General features: G+C 47.7%; 1 protein-coding gene and 1 pseudogene across 1 annotated transcript in view; one reads left to right on the forward strand and one right to left on the reverse strand.

The window, feature by feature from the left end:
- The window catches only part of KCNH8 (potassium voltage-gated channel subfamily H member 8), a 225,099-nt gene that overhangs the window by 111,935 nt on the left and 91,784 nt on the right, over positions 1 to 21,380 (forward strand). Inside the window, exons 4-5 of the mRNA XM_066627249.1 lie at positions 13,189 to 13,316; positions 18,224 to 18,464. Of these exons, the coding sequence (XP_066483346.1) occupies positions 13,189 to 13,316; positions 18,224 to 18,464 (369 nt within the window). The remainder of the gene's footprint in view (positions 1 to 13,188; positions 13,317 to 18,223; positions 18,465 to 21,380) is intronic.
- LOC136654703 (5S ribosomal RNA) lies at positions 19,907 to 20,023 on the reverse strand (annotated as a pseudogene).

Genomic DNA, 21,380 nt, shown 5'->3' on the forward strand with positions numbered 1-21,380 from the left:
ACAAACTCAGAAAGCGCTGGAAATGTTGAGATGGATTTTCCATACTATTAGGTCCTAATTCCTTAATGATTGCATGAATTATTCATACCAAGTGTGAACAGTCTTTTATCAGGCTAAATTGCTTAACAGTCTATGTAGCATTTATAAGAAAGGTCATTTTTTTTCTCTTCACATCTATGCTGTGAGCAGTCTAAATAGGAAAAAATCTCCCATGAAGAATCACAATATATAAATAGATGCATGGCTCTGTGGATAAACCGATTTGAAGCCTCTTCCATCAAGAGAGGCAGGTATCAGTATAAAAATAGCCAGTACACTATATATTGTTCAATAATCCATCTGCCAAGGAAGTGAAAAGTTTCCAGACAAATCTGGGAGACAGGGACTTTTCTGTGGTGGTAACAGATGTCAAAGCAGCTTGTAAGAAGAAGCTTATGCACCCTCCTACTGGCCTTTCAGAAGATGCATAAAGTCTTTTTGCTGTTTGTGAGTAACTGAGGAAGAGTATAGACTTGCTGTTAAATTTGTGCTGCTTTTTCATGGTCAAGGGTTGACTCCGAATCTATGGCAGTGTGGCACTTCATTGTTAGATGCTCGACCCATGAATAGGACAAGAACTGCCCTTATGGAAGGAGACTTTCCGTAGGTGGAAAGGGTTCTTACATGAATGCAGTTCTTTTTCCACAAGCAGATGTTTCTGGCAATGGGAGGGGGGTTGCTACACCAAAGTTTTTGATGCAACCCATTATGCTGGATGAAATTGCTTCTGATGGTTGTAAAAGTTTTGATTGCATACACTACAGCGTTTGATGTCTTGGCCTTCCTATTCTGGCTGTAGGACACTTTGGACATAGAAGCAAGTAGATATAAATATTTGATTAGGTAAATAAGTGTTAATAAAGCACTGCTAAATATCAGCTAGGTGCTGGCGGAAAAAATGAAATACAGACCTTTCTTGAAAATGCAAACCTACATACTTAATGGCCTGTGCTACTAGCAAAATGGGGATGTAGACTGTTTAGGATTCTCATAATGATATCTGAAACTGAAGCCAGAATCCAAAGACTCACTCAATTAGTTCCCTATGTTTGTGTTTGTGTGCAGTAAGGGAGCTGGCTGGATTTTTTTCTCAGCCTACCAGATGCTGATGTTGTCTGGAGAACCACTTCTAAAAAGAGGAGTTTTAAAAACACTGTGTGATCTGACATAGAGGAAGCATGGTAAATTGTTGAAAACACCCCATCAGATGGGCACATGTTCACTGTACGCTGACAAGTGGCTGTCTAGTCTCTGATGAAAATGTCCAATGAGGTGAGCCTGCACTTACATGGTGCAGACGGTTCCCGTGCTGAACCGCTCTTATAGTCGGGAAATGCATCCTCAAATGTAGCCTAAATCTATTTCCCTGAAGTTTCAACCCACTAGGCTACCACTACCCTCAGAAATCACAAAGAGTAACAACCTGATCCTAACTAGGGCTACACAGCCCTTTATGACAACGGGACACTCTTTGGCTGTTATAAAATGACTTTGGGTGGCACGTGTAGCATACCACTGGTGGTCATTTTGGGAGCACCACTGCAAACAGAAATAGCAGCTGATGTCTGGAGGCAGCATAGGCTATAAATGGCAACAAATTGCACCGGTATCCTCATCCTGTTTTTCTCCCATTCCCTTTCCCTTATTCATCTTGGACCTACACCAGCAAAGTAGCTGGCGCAAATCAAAGGTGACACATTGGGGTGATGGAAACATACCTTCAGATAAAGGAGCAAATATTCATTTGCCTGGAAGAGACCTCTGTCACTGCTCCCCCCCCCCCAAGCAGGTTACAGTGTTGTCCTTGGTGTGGCTGCGTTGCCAGGTTGGGGAAGAGGCTTAAATAGGTTTGGGCAATAAGTTCCTTTTTTGAGACAATTTGATTGCAATTCTGAGTTGCAGATGGGTCAGGCTCAAGTCCCTTGCACCGGCCCATCATTGTCGCGAAACTGCCCTAAAGCACTTTTGCACTGACATAAGGGGAGATAGGCTGGTGCACGGACATGCGCTGGCCTCCCTGCACCAACATGGGCCCTGGGCAGGGTGAGTTTGCGCCAGCCAAGCTCGGCCAGCACGGAAGTCTGGGGAGGCATGGGGAGGGTGGCAAGGAGGTATGAGGGAGGTGTTTTGGAGTGGGGAAGGGTGGGTGACGTACATTCCTGGGGGCAGGTAGGCGGGGAGTGGGAGTTAGTGCCAGAATCCAGCACTTATGCCAGACCCTAGCCCATTCCTGGGTGGCCCAGGATAGTCCCAGGCTGCTTGGATTCGCACCATCTCATCAGGTGGTTCAGATCCATTAGGGTTGCTGCGGCTCTCCCTGGGGTAAGGGAAAAAGTTTCCCCTTGACTCAGGTCAACCCATGAACCGCCCAAAACTTGTGCTGGATACAGCACAGGCCCACTGGCCTGCTTATTCAAGCACAAGATAGGATTGGGCTGTTTGTCAGCTATTTGAAGATGACTATCAAAGCTCACTTTGAAAATCCAAGAACCAAGTCCTATGAGGAGTGGGTAAACTTGGTATGCTTAGACTGGAGAAAAGATAAACATGTAAAGATTCTATACATATTTAGTGGTGATGTATAAAACATTGAAGGTTAGGGTGTCCATACCTAGGACAAAAAAAAATGAGACGGAAAACTCAGTATATTGTGGTACGTGACATGTTCGGCAAGGCAGGGTAACTGAAATGCTCCCATCCTAATTTAGAGTGAGGTGGCTGGCTCTCGGTGCTGCATCACTAATGGATTTGCTCCAATTATTTAAGCCTTTGCCTCAATCATTTAGGTCTCAAGTCTTTCTGTTGTCTTTTGTGCAGGTGTCAAGATACACTTCTTATCTAGTGTTAATTTCCGGCTGAGCTAATTGGGTTTTCTTCGTCTCCCCTGTATACTTGGCATTGATTTTAATTAGACTTGCTTGACCGACAGCTTTGTTTGAGACTCCCCAAATTCCTTTTTCTCATTACTGGTAACACTATTAATCTTACAACTACATGAAGTGTGTTGGTTTCTTAAAAAATTAAATAATGTTCTTACAAGAGTCCAGTTGCACATTTAAGAGTGACAGAAATGAATGTATTGAAAGAGCATGAACTTTTGTAGAGGAGTGCCAATTTCATCAGCTGCTGGAGTGGCATGAGTCGAGACAAATCAGCTAATGGAAGACAGCAATGCATTCTAAAGTGTGGTGAAAGTCATTTCAATGCACTTTCACTACCATTCAAGGCATTTATTTCAAGGGCAGGGAATGTGTGTTCAGATGAGCATCTGAAATGACCTTCTTCTGAGCCATTGATTCAATGTGCTCTGCATGGGGTTGCGCTTCAGATGTGTCTGGAAACTTCACCTGTTGCCAAATGGACCAAAAGGCAACTGAGTCCGCTTGCCTGTCCATAACACAAATAATGCCTGTAGCAAATTCTCAATCCATCAGAATCTAATCATGGTGCAGAGGATTGCTTGACCATTTTTTGTCAATAGAAGAAGCTGGCGGTCTGGGGAAAGGAAGGCACAACAGGGAGGTACAGGAAGTTGCTGTGTACTGATCTTCTAGCAGCCCAATCCCATGGTTTTCCTGGCCATAGCATGCAGCTGTGCCAAAATGGACTGCGCTCCATGCTATGATGGGGGGGGGGCGATAGGGAGGCTTGGGAGAGGTAAGGGATAAGCCAATGGATCTCCATGGTCACCATGGGTCTTGGACATATGCCAGCTCTTTAGCTGATGCAAGGAGAGAAAGGGGGTGTGTTGACTGCCACCGGAGGAGTTAGCATCTGGTGCAAGTCACCCACAATGGGTGTCACTTCTGCTCACCTGCCAAGCCTCCCACCCTTCCCTGTTCCACCCATCCTACCTACTCACTTTCATCACCAAGTCATCTCCTTCCTCATCCCGTTTCTGCATGTGGGGCCTCGGCATCATCTCCAGCTGCGGTCTGGAAGCTTGTGGCTTGTGTGCTTCTGGATTGCCGTTTACAGGGGCCAGAAAGTGCATTCTGCTGCAAAGAATGCTAGTTCCAGTGGCAGGAATGGGGGATAGGATTGGGCAGAAAGAGATCTAGGCAGATTGGAGGTCACACATACCTTCAGTCTTGATCAGGAAGAGGGAAGGGAGGGAAGTGGTGCTAAGCTTCAGACTCATGGGGGCAGAAAAAGAGTGATTGAGGAGGCACTAATCCCGCTGGGGTTCTAGTAGGTCTGGACAAGCTTCAGTGTTTGTCCTCTGAGAGGCAGTGGGAGAAGAGCAGAGGACAAGCTCTAATCTCATGTAGGTGTGAAGTGGCATCTCAGCTCAACCTTTGCACTTTTTGCTTCGTTTCCCATCATCTACCCCACACTGTTAAGGGTCGAAAACACAGAGGCAGGCGGGTAGTTTCTGTGGAAGGCAGCCCGGATTGTCCTGTACTACCTTTTTGCCCAGTCTCCCAGCAACCGGGACTGGCAGCGGCAAAAGGCTCAGGCACCCCTTCTAAATTGTGCAATGTTTACTTCTATTGACAGAATGGAAAATTGAATCAGATGTAATGATTTTTATGACTCTAAGCAAGACTTCTTCCAAATGGTGCTTCTGATTTATTTGTCAATAAATAGCATGGAGCAGATCAGTCTGAAGGCTCACAGTGATTCAACCAAGGCATTGCCCGTTTGGGCAAGTGAATGCACCTGACATTTATTTCTCCTGACATCTAGTTCTCCATACAGCGAGTGGTTTTTGTTTTTTTTTAATAGAGGAAAATTGTTTTTGGTTTTGTTTGTTAACAGAGGAAAATTAAATCAAGGAAGTTCCCACTTGTAGCTTGAAATGGTACATTCAGACACGGGCACCACAACTCAACCTGAATTGCAGAAGAATGAGAGTTGATCATGCTTAAAAAGGGCTGATTGCTATAAGTGGGTATTTCAAAGCTTGGAGGAACTCCACTGATATGAGTAGTACCTGCATGGAGTTTCAAATGATCTGACAGAAGAAAAATCTCATTTACAACAAAGTCCCTCCGAAGTGATGTGAATCAACCTGTGCTGGTGAGGAAAAGGTTCTCACCTGGGCAGGAGGTCTGGTCTAGAGGTTTGAGCCTCCATTTGCCTGAAGATAACATCCGAAGGTCGCCAGTTCGAGGCCACCAGCACCGTGCAACCTTGAAGCAGCTGACAAGCTGAGCCAAGCTATTCCATCTGCTCTGAGCATGGGAGGATGGAGGCCAGAATGTGCGGCCAGATCAAGAAAGAAACACCTGAATGTTGTGGTTTCTTGAAAGATAGAAACCTTCTTTCAAATTGTAAAAATCCCTACAGGGATTTAAAAATTGTCTGCCTATGTAAACCGCCTTGAATAAAGTCCGAGGAGAAATCTGAGGACCAAGAAAGGCGGTATAGAAATACCTGTATTATTATTATTGTTATTTGCCATCGCAGTAACCCGATCAACACCCTCCACATGTTGATTGTCATTCCCTGCACCTCTCTGGCCCAATCTGCCCCCTCCCTGCCTTCCCCTACCCTGTTACATTCCCTCCCTGCCTCTGTTTTGCCATTCCTCTGCCCCTCCACCAGCCTGCAAAAAGAGTTTACCTCCTCTGATGTGTGCAGGCCTTTGACTGGCACCGGCAGGTAAGTGAAGGCCTTTCTGAAGGCACCACAAACCCGAGCCTGCATGCTGCCTTACAGCATGTTTGCAACAGTGTCTGTACTTGTCCCGCCAGTGCAGAGCTGGAAACGATTGCACCATTAGTAAACTCTAGACCAACCATTTTCAACCACTTTGCCCTGGCACATTGGTGTGCTGCAAGTGGTCCACAGGTGTCCCACAGGCATTTGGGGGGGGGGAAGTCATTTATTACTAGGGCCAATGGGGGATGTGAGCCCCCACTGGCAGCATGGTGTGCCATGTCAATTGTCAAAAACCTGATGGAGTGCCTTGACAATTTTAGTGCCCCAATTTGTCAATGTGCCCTGAGATGAAAAAGGTTGAAAATCACTGCTCTAGACCAACTTGTTTCATACCGAGGGCCGAATGGCATTCATGATGCCTACTGAGGGCTGGAAGTGATGTCATTAGGCAGGAAGTATTGTCATTACACAGGTCATAACCAAAAATAAAAAAATTTTATCACTTAGGAATTCATTAGCTGCAAATGACAGAAGAGAAAACATGCAAATCTTTTATCATATTTCAAGATATGGGAGAGACCAATTTTTGTGTGGACTGCCCTTTCAGCAGTTATACCTCAGCAGTGCTCAGCAGCTGAGAGCCTGAGAGCCAGATAAAAAGCATCTGCGGGCCACATCTGGCCCCCAGGCCTTATGTTTGACACCCCTGCTCTCGGCCAATGGTTCTCAAACTTTTTAGCAGCAGGACCCACTTCATTTGGGACCCACTGGAAGTGATGTCATGGCTGGAAGTGACATCATCAAGCAGTAAATTTTTTAAGACCCTCCATGTGACAAAATCAAATCTAAATAAGTAGGAGCCCAATCCTATGCTTGGTGGCACAGCTCCGTGCCAACGATCACTGTCGCAAATGTGCCATAAGGCATGTTTGCGAGCCTCTCCACTGGGCTCCCACATGTGCTAGCCCATCGCCGGCTAGTAGCAGGGGCAGGGGCGGGGAGGAGGCGTTCCAGGGAGGGGGAGGCTGGAGAGAGGTTGGGGGGAAGCATGACACGGAGACGTGATGCGGGGAGGGGGCAGGCTGGAGGCATGCTGGGGGAGGGAAGGAGGTGGGTCTGCGGAGCTCTGCTCTGCAGGATCCAAGGTGCTCATGGAGGTTCTGCACCCTACACACCTTGGACTCTGGCCGTAATCCTACACACGCTTTCTTGAGAATAAGCCCCATAGTCTATAATGGGCCTTGCTTCTGAGGAGGCAAGAAGAGCCTTGACTCTGGCTGCAAGCCTAGACACACTTTCCTGAGAGTAAGCCCAATAGTTGAGCACTTCCTTTACTTAAAGTCTCAGTCCTCAAGTTTCTAGTCCACAATGAGGATTTTTGGTAGCTTGCTGAATGGCTAGGCAGGATTCTGAACCTTTGTCCCCAACAGACAATGAACCAACATGGTAAAAAGATTTTCTACTTTATTAAATACATAGGGTTACAAAAAGGTTACAAAGGCAGCACATGCTAGAGGCATAAAAACTTCTAGGAAACATCAGCATAAAGCAACAAAGCTAACTGGCTAACTATTAATCTCGGACTCTCACCTGGGGCAGCTTCTTTTGTAGATCCTCAAAAGGTCAGTTACCTAAGAGGCCAAATGGTCCTGGTGGGGCAGGAGGTTCACCCACCACCTCTCTCACTGGAGAACAAAAACCCTGTCTTCCAGAAGTGGGGGCTGGAAGCTCACCCTCTCAGCTCTTCCCTCCCCCCCCTGGAGATCTACAGCTGCATTCCATCTTTGATGGGCATCTTTCTGGCTGCCTAGGTTATCACCTTCCATTGAATTGTAAATCCTGGCAGCTAGGACTGCAAGCCCCTTGCAAGCCCCTTCTGTGTTACTGGGTTACTGTGGTCCAGGCTTTGCAACGCTACTAAGCCTAAACTACATATTCATGACAATTCTGAACAGGCACACAGAGACTCGGTCATAGGGTTGCAGTCCTCGCCCACTTTATGGGGAGTAAGCCCCTAGGGGATAATGGGGCTTGCTTCTGTTGGGGCATGCAGAGGCTTGGAGCATAGGGCTCAGATCCTGGCTCCAACTTCCAAGGAATAAGTCCCAGGAGTATAAGGGGTCTTGTATCCGGGTAGACATAGCTGGACTTAAGGCTACAATCCTGTCCACACTTTCCTGGGAGTGTTTCCATTGACTTTAATGGGACTTAGTGATGAGTATACGGGCATAAAATGAGCTCCAATGAGTGCAAGCCAGTACAGATACACCAGCCCAACCACCCGCAACAATCTCCTCCCAGGCACCTGACCTCCTCCTTGTTAATACTTCATCAGTTTTGGAGGATATTTAGAGGCATATGGGAAGCCCCTGGCCATCTCGGATTGCTTACAGCATCTCCATCTATGTGGGAGCCGCTTTGAAAGCTGCCTGGCCAGGCTTCAGCACCCAAGGAATGGGACAGAGTGGATGGGGCATTTAATATGAGAGTATATCATTTAATATTATGTTTTCCCTGGGCATCAGCAGGGCATTTAGTAACTCGCTTGGTGGGCATGCCGTCCCTGCTCCTTGAGAGAGGAGATATGTGTGCCGCCCCCTACACCTTTAAGTGGCATTCTATTACCAACCTGCTTAACAGGCATGCTACCCTTTCTCCTTAGGGGAGGATGATCTGTTGATGATCTGTTACCAGGCTGCCTAATGGGTGTGCTTACCCGACTTCAGTGGGGGTGGTGGTGTTCTGTCAACAATGTGCTTACCAGGAGTACTGCCCCTACTCCTTTCAAAGAAGAGGGGTGTTTCTGGTGCAGACCCACTTAGTGGGCATAATGCCACTAGGCCTTTGGAAGAGGGGAGGTTTCTGTTAACAACCCGTGTAGCCGTTTCTCCTTAGAGAGCGGTGATGTTTCCTTACCAGCCCACTTAATGGGTGCACTGTCCCAGCTCCTGGGGGAGGGGCAAAGTTTGGTTACAACCTCCCTTACGGATTTGTGGCCCCTTCTTCTTTGAGAGGGGGTGTTCTATTAGCAACCGTTTAATGGGTGCTCTGCCCCCACCCGGGAAAGGGGTAATGTTCTTTCGACCAGTGTTGCACGGTTCACTTCAGTGACTCTGGTGTTCCGGGCATTCCCCGATCTGTGGGGGAGCAGCGTTGGAGGGGATGCCTTGCTATAACCTCTCTGCTTTCATCTTGCAGGACGCTGTGGTGGCCCAGGGTGTGTGTTAAGCTGCGGCAGCAGCAGCAGGGATACCTTGCATTAACATCTCTGCTTCCATTTTGCAGGACACTGTGGTAGCCCTGTATGCGTATGAATCTGCGGCCACTCCATGGTCTTTTTGGGCCCGCAAGAGGGCAGCTGCAACCCCCCTCAGATCGCACTTGGGCCTCAGCCCGGCAGTGCAGGTAGCTTGGTTAGCCAAGAAGGGGATGAGATGGGGCCAGCTGCTGCCCACGTTGATGAAGTTACTGAATGTGAACCACCCACTGGACGTTTTGGGTGCTCCACCTGGGTGAGAATGACCTTTGCAGGAGGTCTGGTCTGGCTCTGATGAGCAGAGCCCGTGAGGACAGCAGCACCCTTATGCATTGGCTACCTGGTACCGCACTTTTGAGGCACTGGCACGCGATTTAGGGGTACCGCTGGCTCAGGACAAGACAGAGGGCCCCTCTCCCCGCATGACCTTTTTGGGCATCGAGCTTGACTCAGTGGCGGTGGCAAGCAGGCTACCGAGTGGCAAGCTGGCAGCGCTAGTATCCCAATTGCAGGCTGTGATACAGGCAAAGAAGATTACGCTGCGGGAATTGCAGGCGCTGGTAGGGCACCTGAATTTTGCTTGCAGGGTGGTCGCACCAGGGAGGGCTTTCCTGCGTAGATTGTGCGAGGCCATGGCGGGGTTGCGCTCGCCACATCACAGGGTCCGGGTCACAGAGGCCATGCGGGAAGACATGGTGGTCTGGCTTCATTTCCTGGAGGAATTTAACGGGGTTTCATTCTGGCGTTCTGAGCAGCTGCTCAAGGCTGACTTGCAGGTGCACTCAGACGCAGCGGGAGGTTTTGGTTTTGGCATCTTTTTCCGTGGACGATGGTGCGCCGCACCATGGCCGCAGAGCTGGGCGCAGGGCGGCATCACGGCCGACCTTACTTTCCTGGAACTTTTCCTGATAGTGGTGGCAGTGCACATCTGGGCTGGTGAGTTCCAGAACGCCTCAGTGCGATTCTGGTGCGATAACCAGGCAGTGGTGGCAGTAGTGAACTCGATGTCTTCTAAATCCCCCAGGGTCATGAGGCTTGTGCGGCAGTTCGTTCTGCAATGCCTGCGCATCAACGCTCTTTTGTAGCTCAGCACGTTCCAGGGGTTGAGAATTACATCGCGGATGCTTTGTCTCGATTTCAGGAGGACCGATTTCAGGAACTCGCCCCTGGGGCAGCGCCATCCCCAGACCACATGCCTCCTTGGCTCTGGGACCTTGGCTTACAGAAGTAAACGAGGTCATATGCGCCTCACTGGCGCCCAGCACGCAGAGGGGCTACTCACGGAAGGTAACGGAGTTTGCTGAATTTGGATGGGCGGCCGGGTTGCCCATCCAGTGGCCGGCGCCGGTTGAGCACTTGCTGCTTTTCCTTCTCCACCTGCAGCGGTCCAGAAGGGTGGTTAGCTCCCTCCCGGGCTTCATGTCTGCCATAGCTTTTGTTTCAAAAGCAGGGGGCTAGCCCGATTTCACTCAGGACTTCAGAGTACAGAGGATGTTAGAGGGCTTCGCTAGGAAAACACCCCCTGTCCGGGACCAAAGGCACCCCATCACGCCAGAATTGCTTGGGGGTATCGCGGGGACCTTCTCAACCCTTTGTTCATCGCCATGTGAGGTTCAGCTTTTCAGGGCCACATTGCTTACAGCTTTCTTTGGCGTGTTTTGTCCCAGCGAGTTCCTTGCAAAAAACAAGACCGATCAAGCTGTGTGGGCCCTCCGGAGGGCGGACCTAACCTGGGTGCCCGGAGGAGTCTTAATTAACCTCAGATGTCTAAGACAGACCAAAGGGGCATCGGTTGCTCGGTAACCCTTAAGGAGGTGGTAGGAATGCCATTGTGCCCAGTGACGGCGTTAAGGGAGTACATGGCTCTCTCGGGGGAGCGCTCAGGGGCTCTCTTCCAGCATGAGGATGGTTCTCCCCTCACACTGTTCCAGTTTCGAGCAATTTTCTCACGAGCACTGGGGGCTTTAGGGTTGCAGCCTAGAGAGTTTGGCCTACACTCCCTCCGCATTGGCGCAGCCTCAGCAGCAGCTGCGTTAGGGCTGTCAGGGGAAGACATACAAAAGATCGGTCGTTGGCGTTCGTCAACCTACAGGCGCTACGTGTGCAAGTGACGCGTGTAGCGTCCGGGCATACCCCATCTGTGGGGGGAGCAGCGTGAAGTCGATACCTTGCAATAACATCTCTGTTTTCATCTTGCAGGACGCAAGGATAGCCCCATATGCGTGTTAATCTGCGGCCACCCCATTATCTTTTGGGCCCGAAAGAGGGCGGCTGCTACTCCCCTCGGAGCGAATCTGGGCCTCAGCCCGGCAGTGCAGGTGGTGTGGTTAGCCAAGAGGGGCATGAGCTGGGGCCAGCTGCTGCCCGCGTTGATGGAGTTCTTGAATGTGAACCCCCCCACTGGACATTTTGGTGCTCCACCTGGGCGAAAATGACCTTTGCAGGATGTCTGGTCTGGCTCTGATGAACAGAGTTCATCAGGACATCACCACCATTATGGGTTGGCTACCGGAGACCACTTTGGTTTGGTCTGATTTCTTGCAGCGTCGTGTGTGGAGGGGGGCTTTCTTCTGCGCTAAGGTTGAGAGGATGCGCAAGAAAGTTACCAGGAGCATTGGCAATTTGGTGTCTTGCGCTGGTGGCAGGGTGGTCCTGCATCCTGCGATTGTGTTCTCACTGCCTGACATGTATAGGGGCGACGGTGTTCATTTGTCAGAGGGAGGCGCAGACGTCTTTCTTAAGGACCTGCAGGGCGGCCTTAAGTCGCTTCTGCCCCTGTTTGGGAGCGGGGGGGTCAAGCACTAGGCTGACCCCTCCTTGTGGCAGGTGGTGCGGGTTTGGAGGCGTGAATGGGACTCTGGCATGCACCTTCAGGCGGCATAGGCAGGGCAGAACCCTATTTCAGTCCTCAGGGGCTTGGCGGCACGAGGACTTAGACGGGGCCCTGGCCGGGATCGCAGGGCCCACCTCAGAGGCTCAGCGGCTCGAGGTGGCACAGTCTGCGGTCCAGCTGCCTTCCCCTTAAGGGATAGACATGGACGAGACGCGCTGTCCCAGCAGCGGGGCGTGACTCAGAGTCGGGTGCATGCCCGCCTGGGGGCAGAGGTTTCTGGTACCTCCCAGAGGTCCCTCCCCGCACCACAAGGGGCTTTTGCTGCCTCAGATACTGCAGGTCTCAGCCTTTGCTCCTCTTGTTTAATGTACAATAAAGTGGCCCTTTCTTCCATATCTGTGTCTCGAGTGTTCATTGGACAGTGCGGAAACAAAGGGAGAAGAGGCCAGAGCTCTCTGGTTGGGGCATCACGATGCCCCAGTTTAAGAACCTCTGACATAGTGGCCTGTTAAAAGTACAGATCTGTTGCATTTCCCCAAATGCAGTCAATACCATGGGAGCATCAAGTCTAATACATTAAAAATAAAATATACATTGAAATGAATGGGGACCCACTTGAAATTGGCTCACGACCCACCTAATGGGTCCCGACCCACAGTTTGAGAAACATTGCTTTATAGACTGGTGCCTGCCCTACATTTTATCATCTCTGAAACTATATTGTAATGGTCTAATCCAGGGGTGTCCAAAGTTTTTGGCAGGAGGGCCACATCGTCTCTCTGACACTGTGTCGGGGGCCGGGGGGAAAAAAGAATTAATTTACATTTAAAATTTGAATAAATTTACATAAGTTTACATAAATGAATTTATTAAAGATGAACTTATATGAATGAATGAAGGTCTTGCAATAGCTCAAGGCCTATAAAAGGCCTTGCACAAAGCAAGGCTGGCCTTTCCTTTGCTGCCACTGCTGCATCACAGATGTGAAACGGCAAGCAATGGAGGGAGCCCTCATTCCACAGCTCATGTGAAAGGTCGAACAGTTGGCCGTCATGCTGAGAGCAGTTGCATCGGGCCAGTGTGGGCTCCAACAAATCTCAGGAGGGCCAGAGGCTCATTGGAGACTGGGGGCTCCCTAAGGGCCACATTGAGAGGCCTCAAGGGCCGCAAGTGGCCCCCGGGCCGGGGTTTGGGCACCCCTGGTCTAATCCAAAGCTTGTTTCAAAAAGCACTAATCAGCGAGTGGGAGGGTTCCTTGTCCATTTCTACTAACAACTGATCAGCCTGATAACTACATTTTGAAGACACTTCTGTATGCACAGCCTTGCTTAATGCACGCAGGAGCTTTGGGTGGGAGTGCCAGAGTGGTGATACCTGAAATATCTGTGGTTCACTTTCCAGAGGTTAATGTACAATCTGCATTGCTTAATAGTGTCTCCTCTTTGTTCTTCAGAAAAATTCAGAGGACGAGGACGAGCAGGCTCCCATTTTGATTCGGCACGCAGACGGAGTCGAGCTGTCCTTTATCACATCTCTGGACACCTGCAAAGAAGAGAAAAGAACAAATTAAAAATTAATAATGTAGGTGTTGTGTGTACAAAGCGTCTTTTGCGCTGTTACTTTTACAGCGTGTTTCCTTGCTCTTAGAATTCCTCTAATGGGTACTACTAATCGCTTGCAATTTTATGGGTCATGCCTTCCTGCTGTGAAGTTCCTATTCAATAATGCGGTGCAGAAGGTCAACATATACAAAGCAAACACTCAGCCAGTATAATGTTTTCACTGCAAGTGGATTAAAGTATATCTCAAGTCAAGGAGAGAACAGCATTGAGGCAGGCTGGGATCTTGGCATACGGCGTAGGTTACATGTAAATGCTCCTGAGATTAGTAGAATTTATGTTCATGTTACGATAGCCGGCCTCTTTTCTGTTGCTTTCCTTGGCAAAGTCCTTAAAGGAGATTCTAGTGTGCTAAGGACTTGTACCATTGCGTGTCCAGAAAGATTTTCTGAGTAACAGTTGATTCAGAGCACCCTCATCCAGGGAATCCTGATATTAGGAATGTTTGGCACCCCTCCCAAGAAACTGTGCTAGCGAGACACTTTTTGAACTCCCACTTGAAATGTGTTACCTGGCAAGGAAAACCTAAATTAGGTCTGGATCACTTGAGGCACAATCTAACCTTGAGACAATTTGGGTTTAAAGTGAAAGTTCTTTTAAATCAGTGGTTCCCAACCTTTATACGAAGGTTGGAACCACTGTGTTTGTGGGGGTTGGGCAACAATGGCGATGGCACCTCCAGGATCATGCCACTACCACAAAAAAAGGATTTTTTAAAAACATGCCTGGGGGTTGCTATGGCCCTATGGAGGGTGTTGGGAGCCCTCAGAACAGCTCTTTGACATGATTGTGACCAGCTTCCAAGTTTTCATTGTGAAACTGGGTTGCAATCATTTTAGAAAGGCACAGGGAGGCCCACAGAGGGGGCTGCAGGCTCCCACACCCCTTGGAGGGCCATAATGACCCCCAGGTATGCTTTTAAAGAAAACCTTTTTTGCAGTGGCAGCATGATCCCAGAGGTGCTGTCACTGCTGTCCGCTTATCACCCCACATCACCACCCCCCTTAAAGGCGTAGCGGCTTGTTTCTGGTCCCCTGGGGGGTTGCAACCTCTAGGTTGGGAACCACCACTTTAAATAATTAGACCGAATGGTTGAAAATGGGGGAATGTATAATACTAGGTGACAAAAGATTTCCCAAACTTCTCCTCTGTCTCACCTCATTTTTTGCCTTCTCTCCATTTCATGGCCCTGGCTGCCACTAAGGTGCCCCCAGCATCTTGGTGGCCAGCAGTCACCAATTTTTTCCCAGTCAGCAGAGCAGCAGGCAAGTGAGTTTGGGAAACATGGTCCCATTCTGATTGGCTTTAAGATGACACTATTTGACGACAGCCACCAGCTGCCCCAAAGCATGGTAAAGATTGCCTGTCTTTCCATTCCAATCACCAAAATGATTCCACCAATATTGAGTTGTTTTGACTCAGGCCCAGCAGAACTCATCAGCACCATGGAGAAATATTACTGATTTTATCAAAGCTCTTTCAGTGTCCTTGAAATTTACAAAGGAATTCACTCTGAATTTCACTTTGGGAAGAATATCAGCAGCTCTACGTGAGATTAACAGAAGGATACACGAGTTCTCTGATGCTCACGGGGACGTTCATGTGCCTACATGTGTTTGGCATCATATTGACACAAAACTGGGCAGTAGTGTTCCCATTGCTTCTTCCACATATGTTAGAAGCTACTCCAACAATACAGTGCTAATGTACCACAGAAAAGTATATTCCAAGATTGCACTCCCACTACAAGACTACTGTTTGTTTCGCTAATGGTGCATGTAAGATTTACTCTCTTCTTCTGTCATCCTAATGTATGTACCTGGTAAGACTGATCTACACTTGCAAATTGTTTAACCCATGCAAGTCATTCTTCCCAGATCCACATTCTATGAATTCAGGCAATAGTATTTTTCTTTTAGCATAGTTGCTCATGTTTCCCTTACAGGTTTAAAGCAAAAGATATGTATAGCCATTCATTACTTTCAGCCTCCCTTTAATTGTAAGATTCTGGATAGAAGCAAATCACTGCTGTTCTAAATAAAATTAAATTCTAGCTGTTAAAAAAAAATTCTAGCTGTAGCTACTAAGCCTACAGTAAAATGGGAATCAGCATGAGTCCAAAATCATTCATGGAATAAACAGAAGGGATTCCTTTTGAAATTGAAAAGCAGAGTTTGGTTATTTTAATGCATAAACAACTCCCTTGAAGATCAACAAGGTAATAGCTGTGTGATTAGAAAGTGGCCAACTGGTATATTTAAATTGCTCTATTTATGTTGCTCTAGGTCAGTGGTTCCCAACCTTTAGGAGTCCACAGACCACTGAGGCAAATACTGAAATACTCGTGGACCACATGCAACCCCCCCCCCCACACACACACACAAATACAATTGAATTTGGTCCTCCATGGGGAAGCATGTGGCAAGATGCTGCAAGTGCCAGCTGCAGGTGCAGGTGGTTCATTCTCTGCTCTTTCTGGTGGTCCATGAGGGAGTGCTTTCTTAGCAAGATACTGAAAATGATCAGTGGCTATTTTTTTTCCTGATTTTTTCATGGACCAATTCCTGAGACCTCATGGACCACTTCTCAGGCCCGTGTGTGGTTCATGGACCATGTGTTGGGAACCACTGTTCTAGATGCAGAGCAGCCCTTTGAAGCAAAAAGTCAAACTGTGTTATTCTAAAAGCACTGAGATATGGCCATAATAGATGCCCCGGTATCCATGGCGGTTCCATTCATCCCCCCCCATGGTTACATGAAACTGCAGGTACAATGGAACACCCCCCCCCTCCAGAAGTGAGAAGATTTCCACTCTCCTCACCTCTGGAAGGTCTTCTGAACCCAGCAGAGGCCACGCTTGTCTGCCTGCAGCCTCTGCCAGGTTCAGGCTGATTCTTAGAGTAAAAAAAAAAAAAATCATTTCTGGTTTTTTGAAAAACCAGAAAAAACTGGTTTGAAAAAAAAACAAACTGGTTTTTAATGCCTTATAAAGCATTAGGCGGTCCAGGGAAGCCACTGAGGGCAGAGCTTCCCTCACCTCTGGAGGGGGCACACACGGGGAAGCCCAGCAAACCCGATCCATGGATAGGTGAAACCCCTGCAGATATGGGATCTACGGATAAGGGGCCCCTGTAAGAAATTGCATATGTAGTGATAGTTACTAGAGATTGTGGTGCATTTTGTGAAGCTCGTATTCAGAGAAGAACTCCAAAAGTTTGAAAAGTCCACTTCAAAGAAGACGATGAGCACACTGAAATTCTCCTCCTGCTGGAGGAAATTGCTGGATCTTCGCTGCCTTCCCTTCACTTACCTGGGGCAGTGGTGGGATGAACAGCATCTGTGGCAGTAGATGAAGGTTTCTTTCTTCTTTTCCCCTTCATTTTCCTGGCACACAGGCTTTGAAGTGCACCAAGGGAAGCTACAGAGGTGATGCAGGGGGCTGGGCAAAGTTTTTTCCCCTCCCCCTCTCCTTTGTTATCCCAGCCGTGCACTATAGTTTAATTTGCAATGCCCTTTTGGATTTGTGGTCTTTCCAATGGATATTACGATAGTCCTCGCCAGGGCTGCATTCCTGTACTCACTTCCCTTAGTGTAAGTCCAGTTGAACTCATTGGAATTAACTTCTGAGAGACATTCACAGGATTGTGCTGTATGTCCCACTGAAATTAAGGGGAATTGAATGAATCACATTGATTTCAATGGTACCTGAAACTAGTGGGTTGTATCCAAAGAAAGCAAATCCTGAACAAGCACCAGTGAGACATGTTTAGTTGTGACTAACAAATCCCATTCATGGCCTTGTGATCATGATTCACTCTCTTAGGCTACCAACTCAAGGCAATTTAGAAGTACCGAACTTTGGTTGGATTGCAGTCATTAAATACGCTGAAATACAGGGGTTGCCCTGTATCTGCAAATCCGGTATCCATAGTTTTAATTATCTGCGGTTCCCACATCCCCTGCACCCATTACCTTCTGTTTTCTTCATTAACAAGCAGCCATGTCTCTTGCTTTTAAAGATGCTAAAAGAGGAAAGTGACAAGCAGGCAGGCAGCCTGCATGCTGGGGGACACCGTCAGAATGTTAACAGGAAGCAGGAACTGTTTCTTGTGAAAACAAGAAACATGACTACTTGTTAATGAAAAAAATGAAAGGTAATGTGTGCAAGGGGTACAGGGCCACAGAGCATTGCACCTATAGGGTTCCATGTTTTTCATATCCACAGCAGATCTGGAACAGATTCCCTGCTGATTTGATAAGGTACCTGTAGTTCTCAATGGCCACATGTAAAAACAAAATGACTAACGATTTTGCTAATGTGTCTATAAAAAGGGAAGAAGAAGGCCTTTTCATTGGTTTACTTCTGAAATGTAGGATTTTATTTTAATACCTAGAGCAGGCAAGCAAGCGTAGAATTATAACACTATAAACAGAAGTCAGTTTAAAAGGTCAGCAGTTCAGTAAGGGACGCTTCTGAAATAATTGTCGCTAAACTGAAAACGCTGGTTTTAGTAGTCGAGATCGGAAGTCAGAGTATGGCCTTTTCTGCAGGATTTAGACAATTCCAGCCATTTTGTGATTTACTTTTGGCCTCTTGAGTCTGTTAGTGGTATGGAGGATTTTCTCTCCCTCTTTTTTGGCAGCAAGAATTGCTTTCATTCTCCTGCTCCGAGAATAAAAATAACGGTACAGTGCATTGATGCAAAGCATGATTATGCTGAACTGTGAAAGGAAGATTAAAGGAACAATATCAGGGGAAGAAAAGACCCATTTTACAAAATATACGACTGCTGAAACGGTTTCCCTTCATTTTCAAACAAGAGCTGGCCTAGTTGATCTTGACTGTCTTTCTCTCTTTTTCTCTTTCAGAATGTTTTTGTAGATAAACCAGCATTTCCAGAATACAAAGTTTCTGATGCAAAAAAGTCCAAATTCATACTTTTGCATTTTAGCACTTTCAAAGCTGGCTGGGACTGGCTGATTTTACTGGCAACGTTTTATGTTGCCGTAACTGTACCTTACAATGTTTGCTTTATTGGCAATGATGATCTGTCGACAACGCGAAGCACAACTGTCAGTGACATTGCAGTGGAGATTCTTTTTATCATAGGTAAGACATGCTTCATTTCTTTCTGATGCGTTGACGGGTTTGTTCTGCAAATAAACATGGGGTGAAAGGCAAGAGGAAATATATAATGTTTCGGTTGCACTATATTCAAATATTGGGACTTAGTGTTCTAGCATGGCTTGGCCATACCATTAGGCAAGGTAAATCAACCCTCCTAAGATGACACATTTTAGGGTGCCATTAAATAGAAGCAAGTCACCAAGTTTTTGGTTTATTATTCATATTTTCATCATCAGGAGCGAGTGCCATTTGGATATTTGTCACTTGAGTTCCTTGAACTGCCTCTGTTTTTCTACCCAGCTCTTTCGATACTTAAAGTATTCTTGACAGTTGCTTCTCCAATTGCCACACATCACTGACTGGCATACTCCATTTAAACTGGTGTGTTTGCACTTCAAGTCATCTACTCGGTTTTATATTTGAGCCAGGATGGGGCAAAAACTTGGTCTATTGGAAAATGTTTTGGAGCATTGTAACATACCTTTCCTGACTGACTAACCAGACTTTTCCCATACACACTTTGGAATTAGTGAGAAAGCTTTGGGATCTCAGAATGTGTCTTATGAACTGGTCTGGCTCCAAAGCCCAAGCATGGAAAGGTGTGAGAGTATACACAGAGATCCAAGGGGATGGCTGAAGCTTTGACCTCATTCACATGAAAAGAAAAAGGAGATTAACAGCCCAAACCTAACCTGTGCCAGTACAGCCAGGCCACATTGGCCTATGCTGTATCCAAAATAGGTTAGGAGCAGGCTGGAGGTTACCTCAAGGTAAGGGGATATTTTTCTTAACTTGAGTAAAGCCTCAGCAGTCCCTAGAGGCTTCCCGGAATTGTGCCACCTGTGTAGCTGGCGCAAATCTGAGAAACCCATGCAGGGCTTCCTGGCCCAGGAGCAAGAGTTAGGATACAGTGGAGGAGACTTCAACTGACCCCACACCTCTTGGGCCTCATCCTCCTCCATTCCACCTCCTGTCCCCTCCCCACCCCTGAACAGCCCTCCTGCCACCCTTTTCCACCCCCTATGCCACCCAGACCAAATGTACCTGTACTGGCCAGGACGTGGATTGGATCTAGTGCTGCCAAACCAGCAGGGCCTCCGCGCCGGCCCACCCAGCTTCTGAATAGTCTGAAAAGTGCCTTATGGTATGTTTGCAACACTCTGAGCTAATGCAGGGATGGCCGTGCTGGCTCAACTTGCACTTAGGATTGCATTGTAAATTGTAGGTCATGCTTAAGGATATTTATGGAAACATATTTTCCTGTGTCTATGTTCCCGTTGTCCAGGTCTTGTGAGCTCTGCTGAAGCCAATGAGAAGTAATATTAAAGCAGGGCAAGCAACATTCTGAACAGTGAGTTGCTGGCCCGGACCCTTCCCTGGATGTGCTTGGTTGGCAACCTTCAGTCTCGAAAGACTATGGTATAAGCCTACAGCACCCAGTATTCCCAGGCGGTCTCCCATCCAAGTACTAACCAGGCTTGACCCTGCTTAGCTTCCAAGATCAGATGAGATTGGGCATGTGCAGGGTAACAGTTGCTGTCTCTGCAGTTAAATGGCATCTGTTTGAGAAGAGATATTGAAGCTTCCCTTATGTGACATGCTCTCTAATGTCCCTGAGTTCCTTGTGCGTTTTCAGCACAGAGAGACAGCTGATGAGAGTAACAAAGTGCCATAATAGTCAGGGAAAATGATCCCAGGGTCAGTAGAAGCTAGTGCTATTGATAGAATTTACAGGTCCAAATTATACGTAAGTAAGGGCGCAATCCTAACCAACTTTCCAGCACTGGCATACCTGTGCCAGTGGGGCATGTGCTGCATCCTGCAATCGGAGGGCAGTCACAGAGGCCTCCTCAAGGTAAGGCAATGTTTGTTCCCTTACCTCAAAGTTGCATTGCCCTTATGTTAGTGCTGGAAAGTTGGTTAGAATTGCAGCCTAAATATCATACACACACACAAACACACACCACAGTACACTTCCTATACGTAAAAATTAGACTTAGGCTCTTTTTTCCTTCTTTCCTCTTCCTTCCAATGTTCTCTCTCTCAAATTTCCCTTTTATTTTGCAGCACTAGCCATGTTTAGCATTGTATACACCAATTTTGATGCTAACCATGGTGTTGGCCAGTTGTGGCAGCTGGCCATTCTGCTGAGTTGTTCCCACTGCCAAAGTGGAGCAGGGTGGTGGCATGGCTGGCAGGCTGGGCTGCTCCTTGCAGTGGCATGACAGCCCAAGAGGCCCCAGCTTGGTTTGACACCCGGCTGGGCCTTGCATGCTCTTGTGATAGGCCACTGGCTTCAAATGGAGCTGGGAAAAATGGTGGCCTGGGAAAACAGGTGGCTGGGGCAAGCAGTTGTTGTCTGGCTGGTCACTTCAGCTCAGGAGAGTGCACTGTGGGGCAAGAAGCCTCCTCGCTCACCCTTTCTGGCCCCGTTACAATCTGTGTACAATCTGGTACCATCTGTGTACCGTGTGCATGGATCGTGATATGTAAAAAATGAACTCCAGAAGTCACTGACATTGAAATGTGTACCTTGGTATAGACATTTTGTACCTAGATACAGCATAATGTGTGATCCCTCTAGTCCCTGTACCAGGGTGCATCTCTGTACCCATATATAATCATTGTTAGTCTGTACCTGGGGACAGTTATTCACATATTATATTATATGCAGGTACAGTCTTTGCACCATGTACCTAGGTAGAGGTTGAGCCGTTTTGTTTCCGTAGGCTGGAGCACAGAGAGCCTGCGCCATCTCAGTCTGAAGGAGGGGGTGGAATTGGGAAACACTCCCTGGGTTTTTTAAAGCAATCCCCTCTGTTGCTACCACACCTGCCCCTGTGTGCATGTGACTGAGAGAGAGAGCTCCACCTTGCCGCAAGTGCTCTGACTACAGAG

The sequence above is a fragment of the Tiliqua scincoides genome, chromosome 5, assembly GCF_035046505.1.
Source record: "Tiliqua scincoides isolate rTilSci1 chromosome 5, rTilSci1.hap2, whole genome shotgun sequence".
In the NCBI taxonomy this organism is placed as follows: Eukaryota; Metazoa; Chordata; class Lepidosauria; order Squamata; family Scincidae; genus Tiliqua; species Tiliqua scincoides.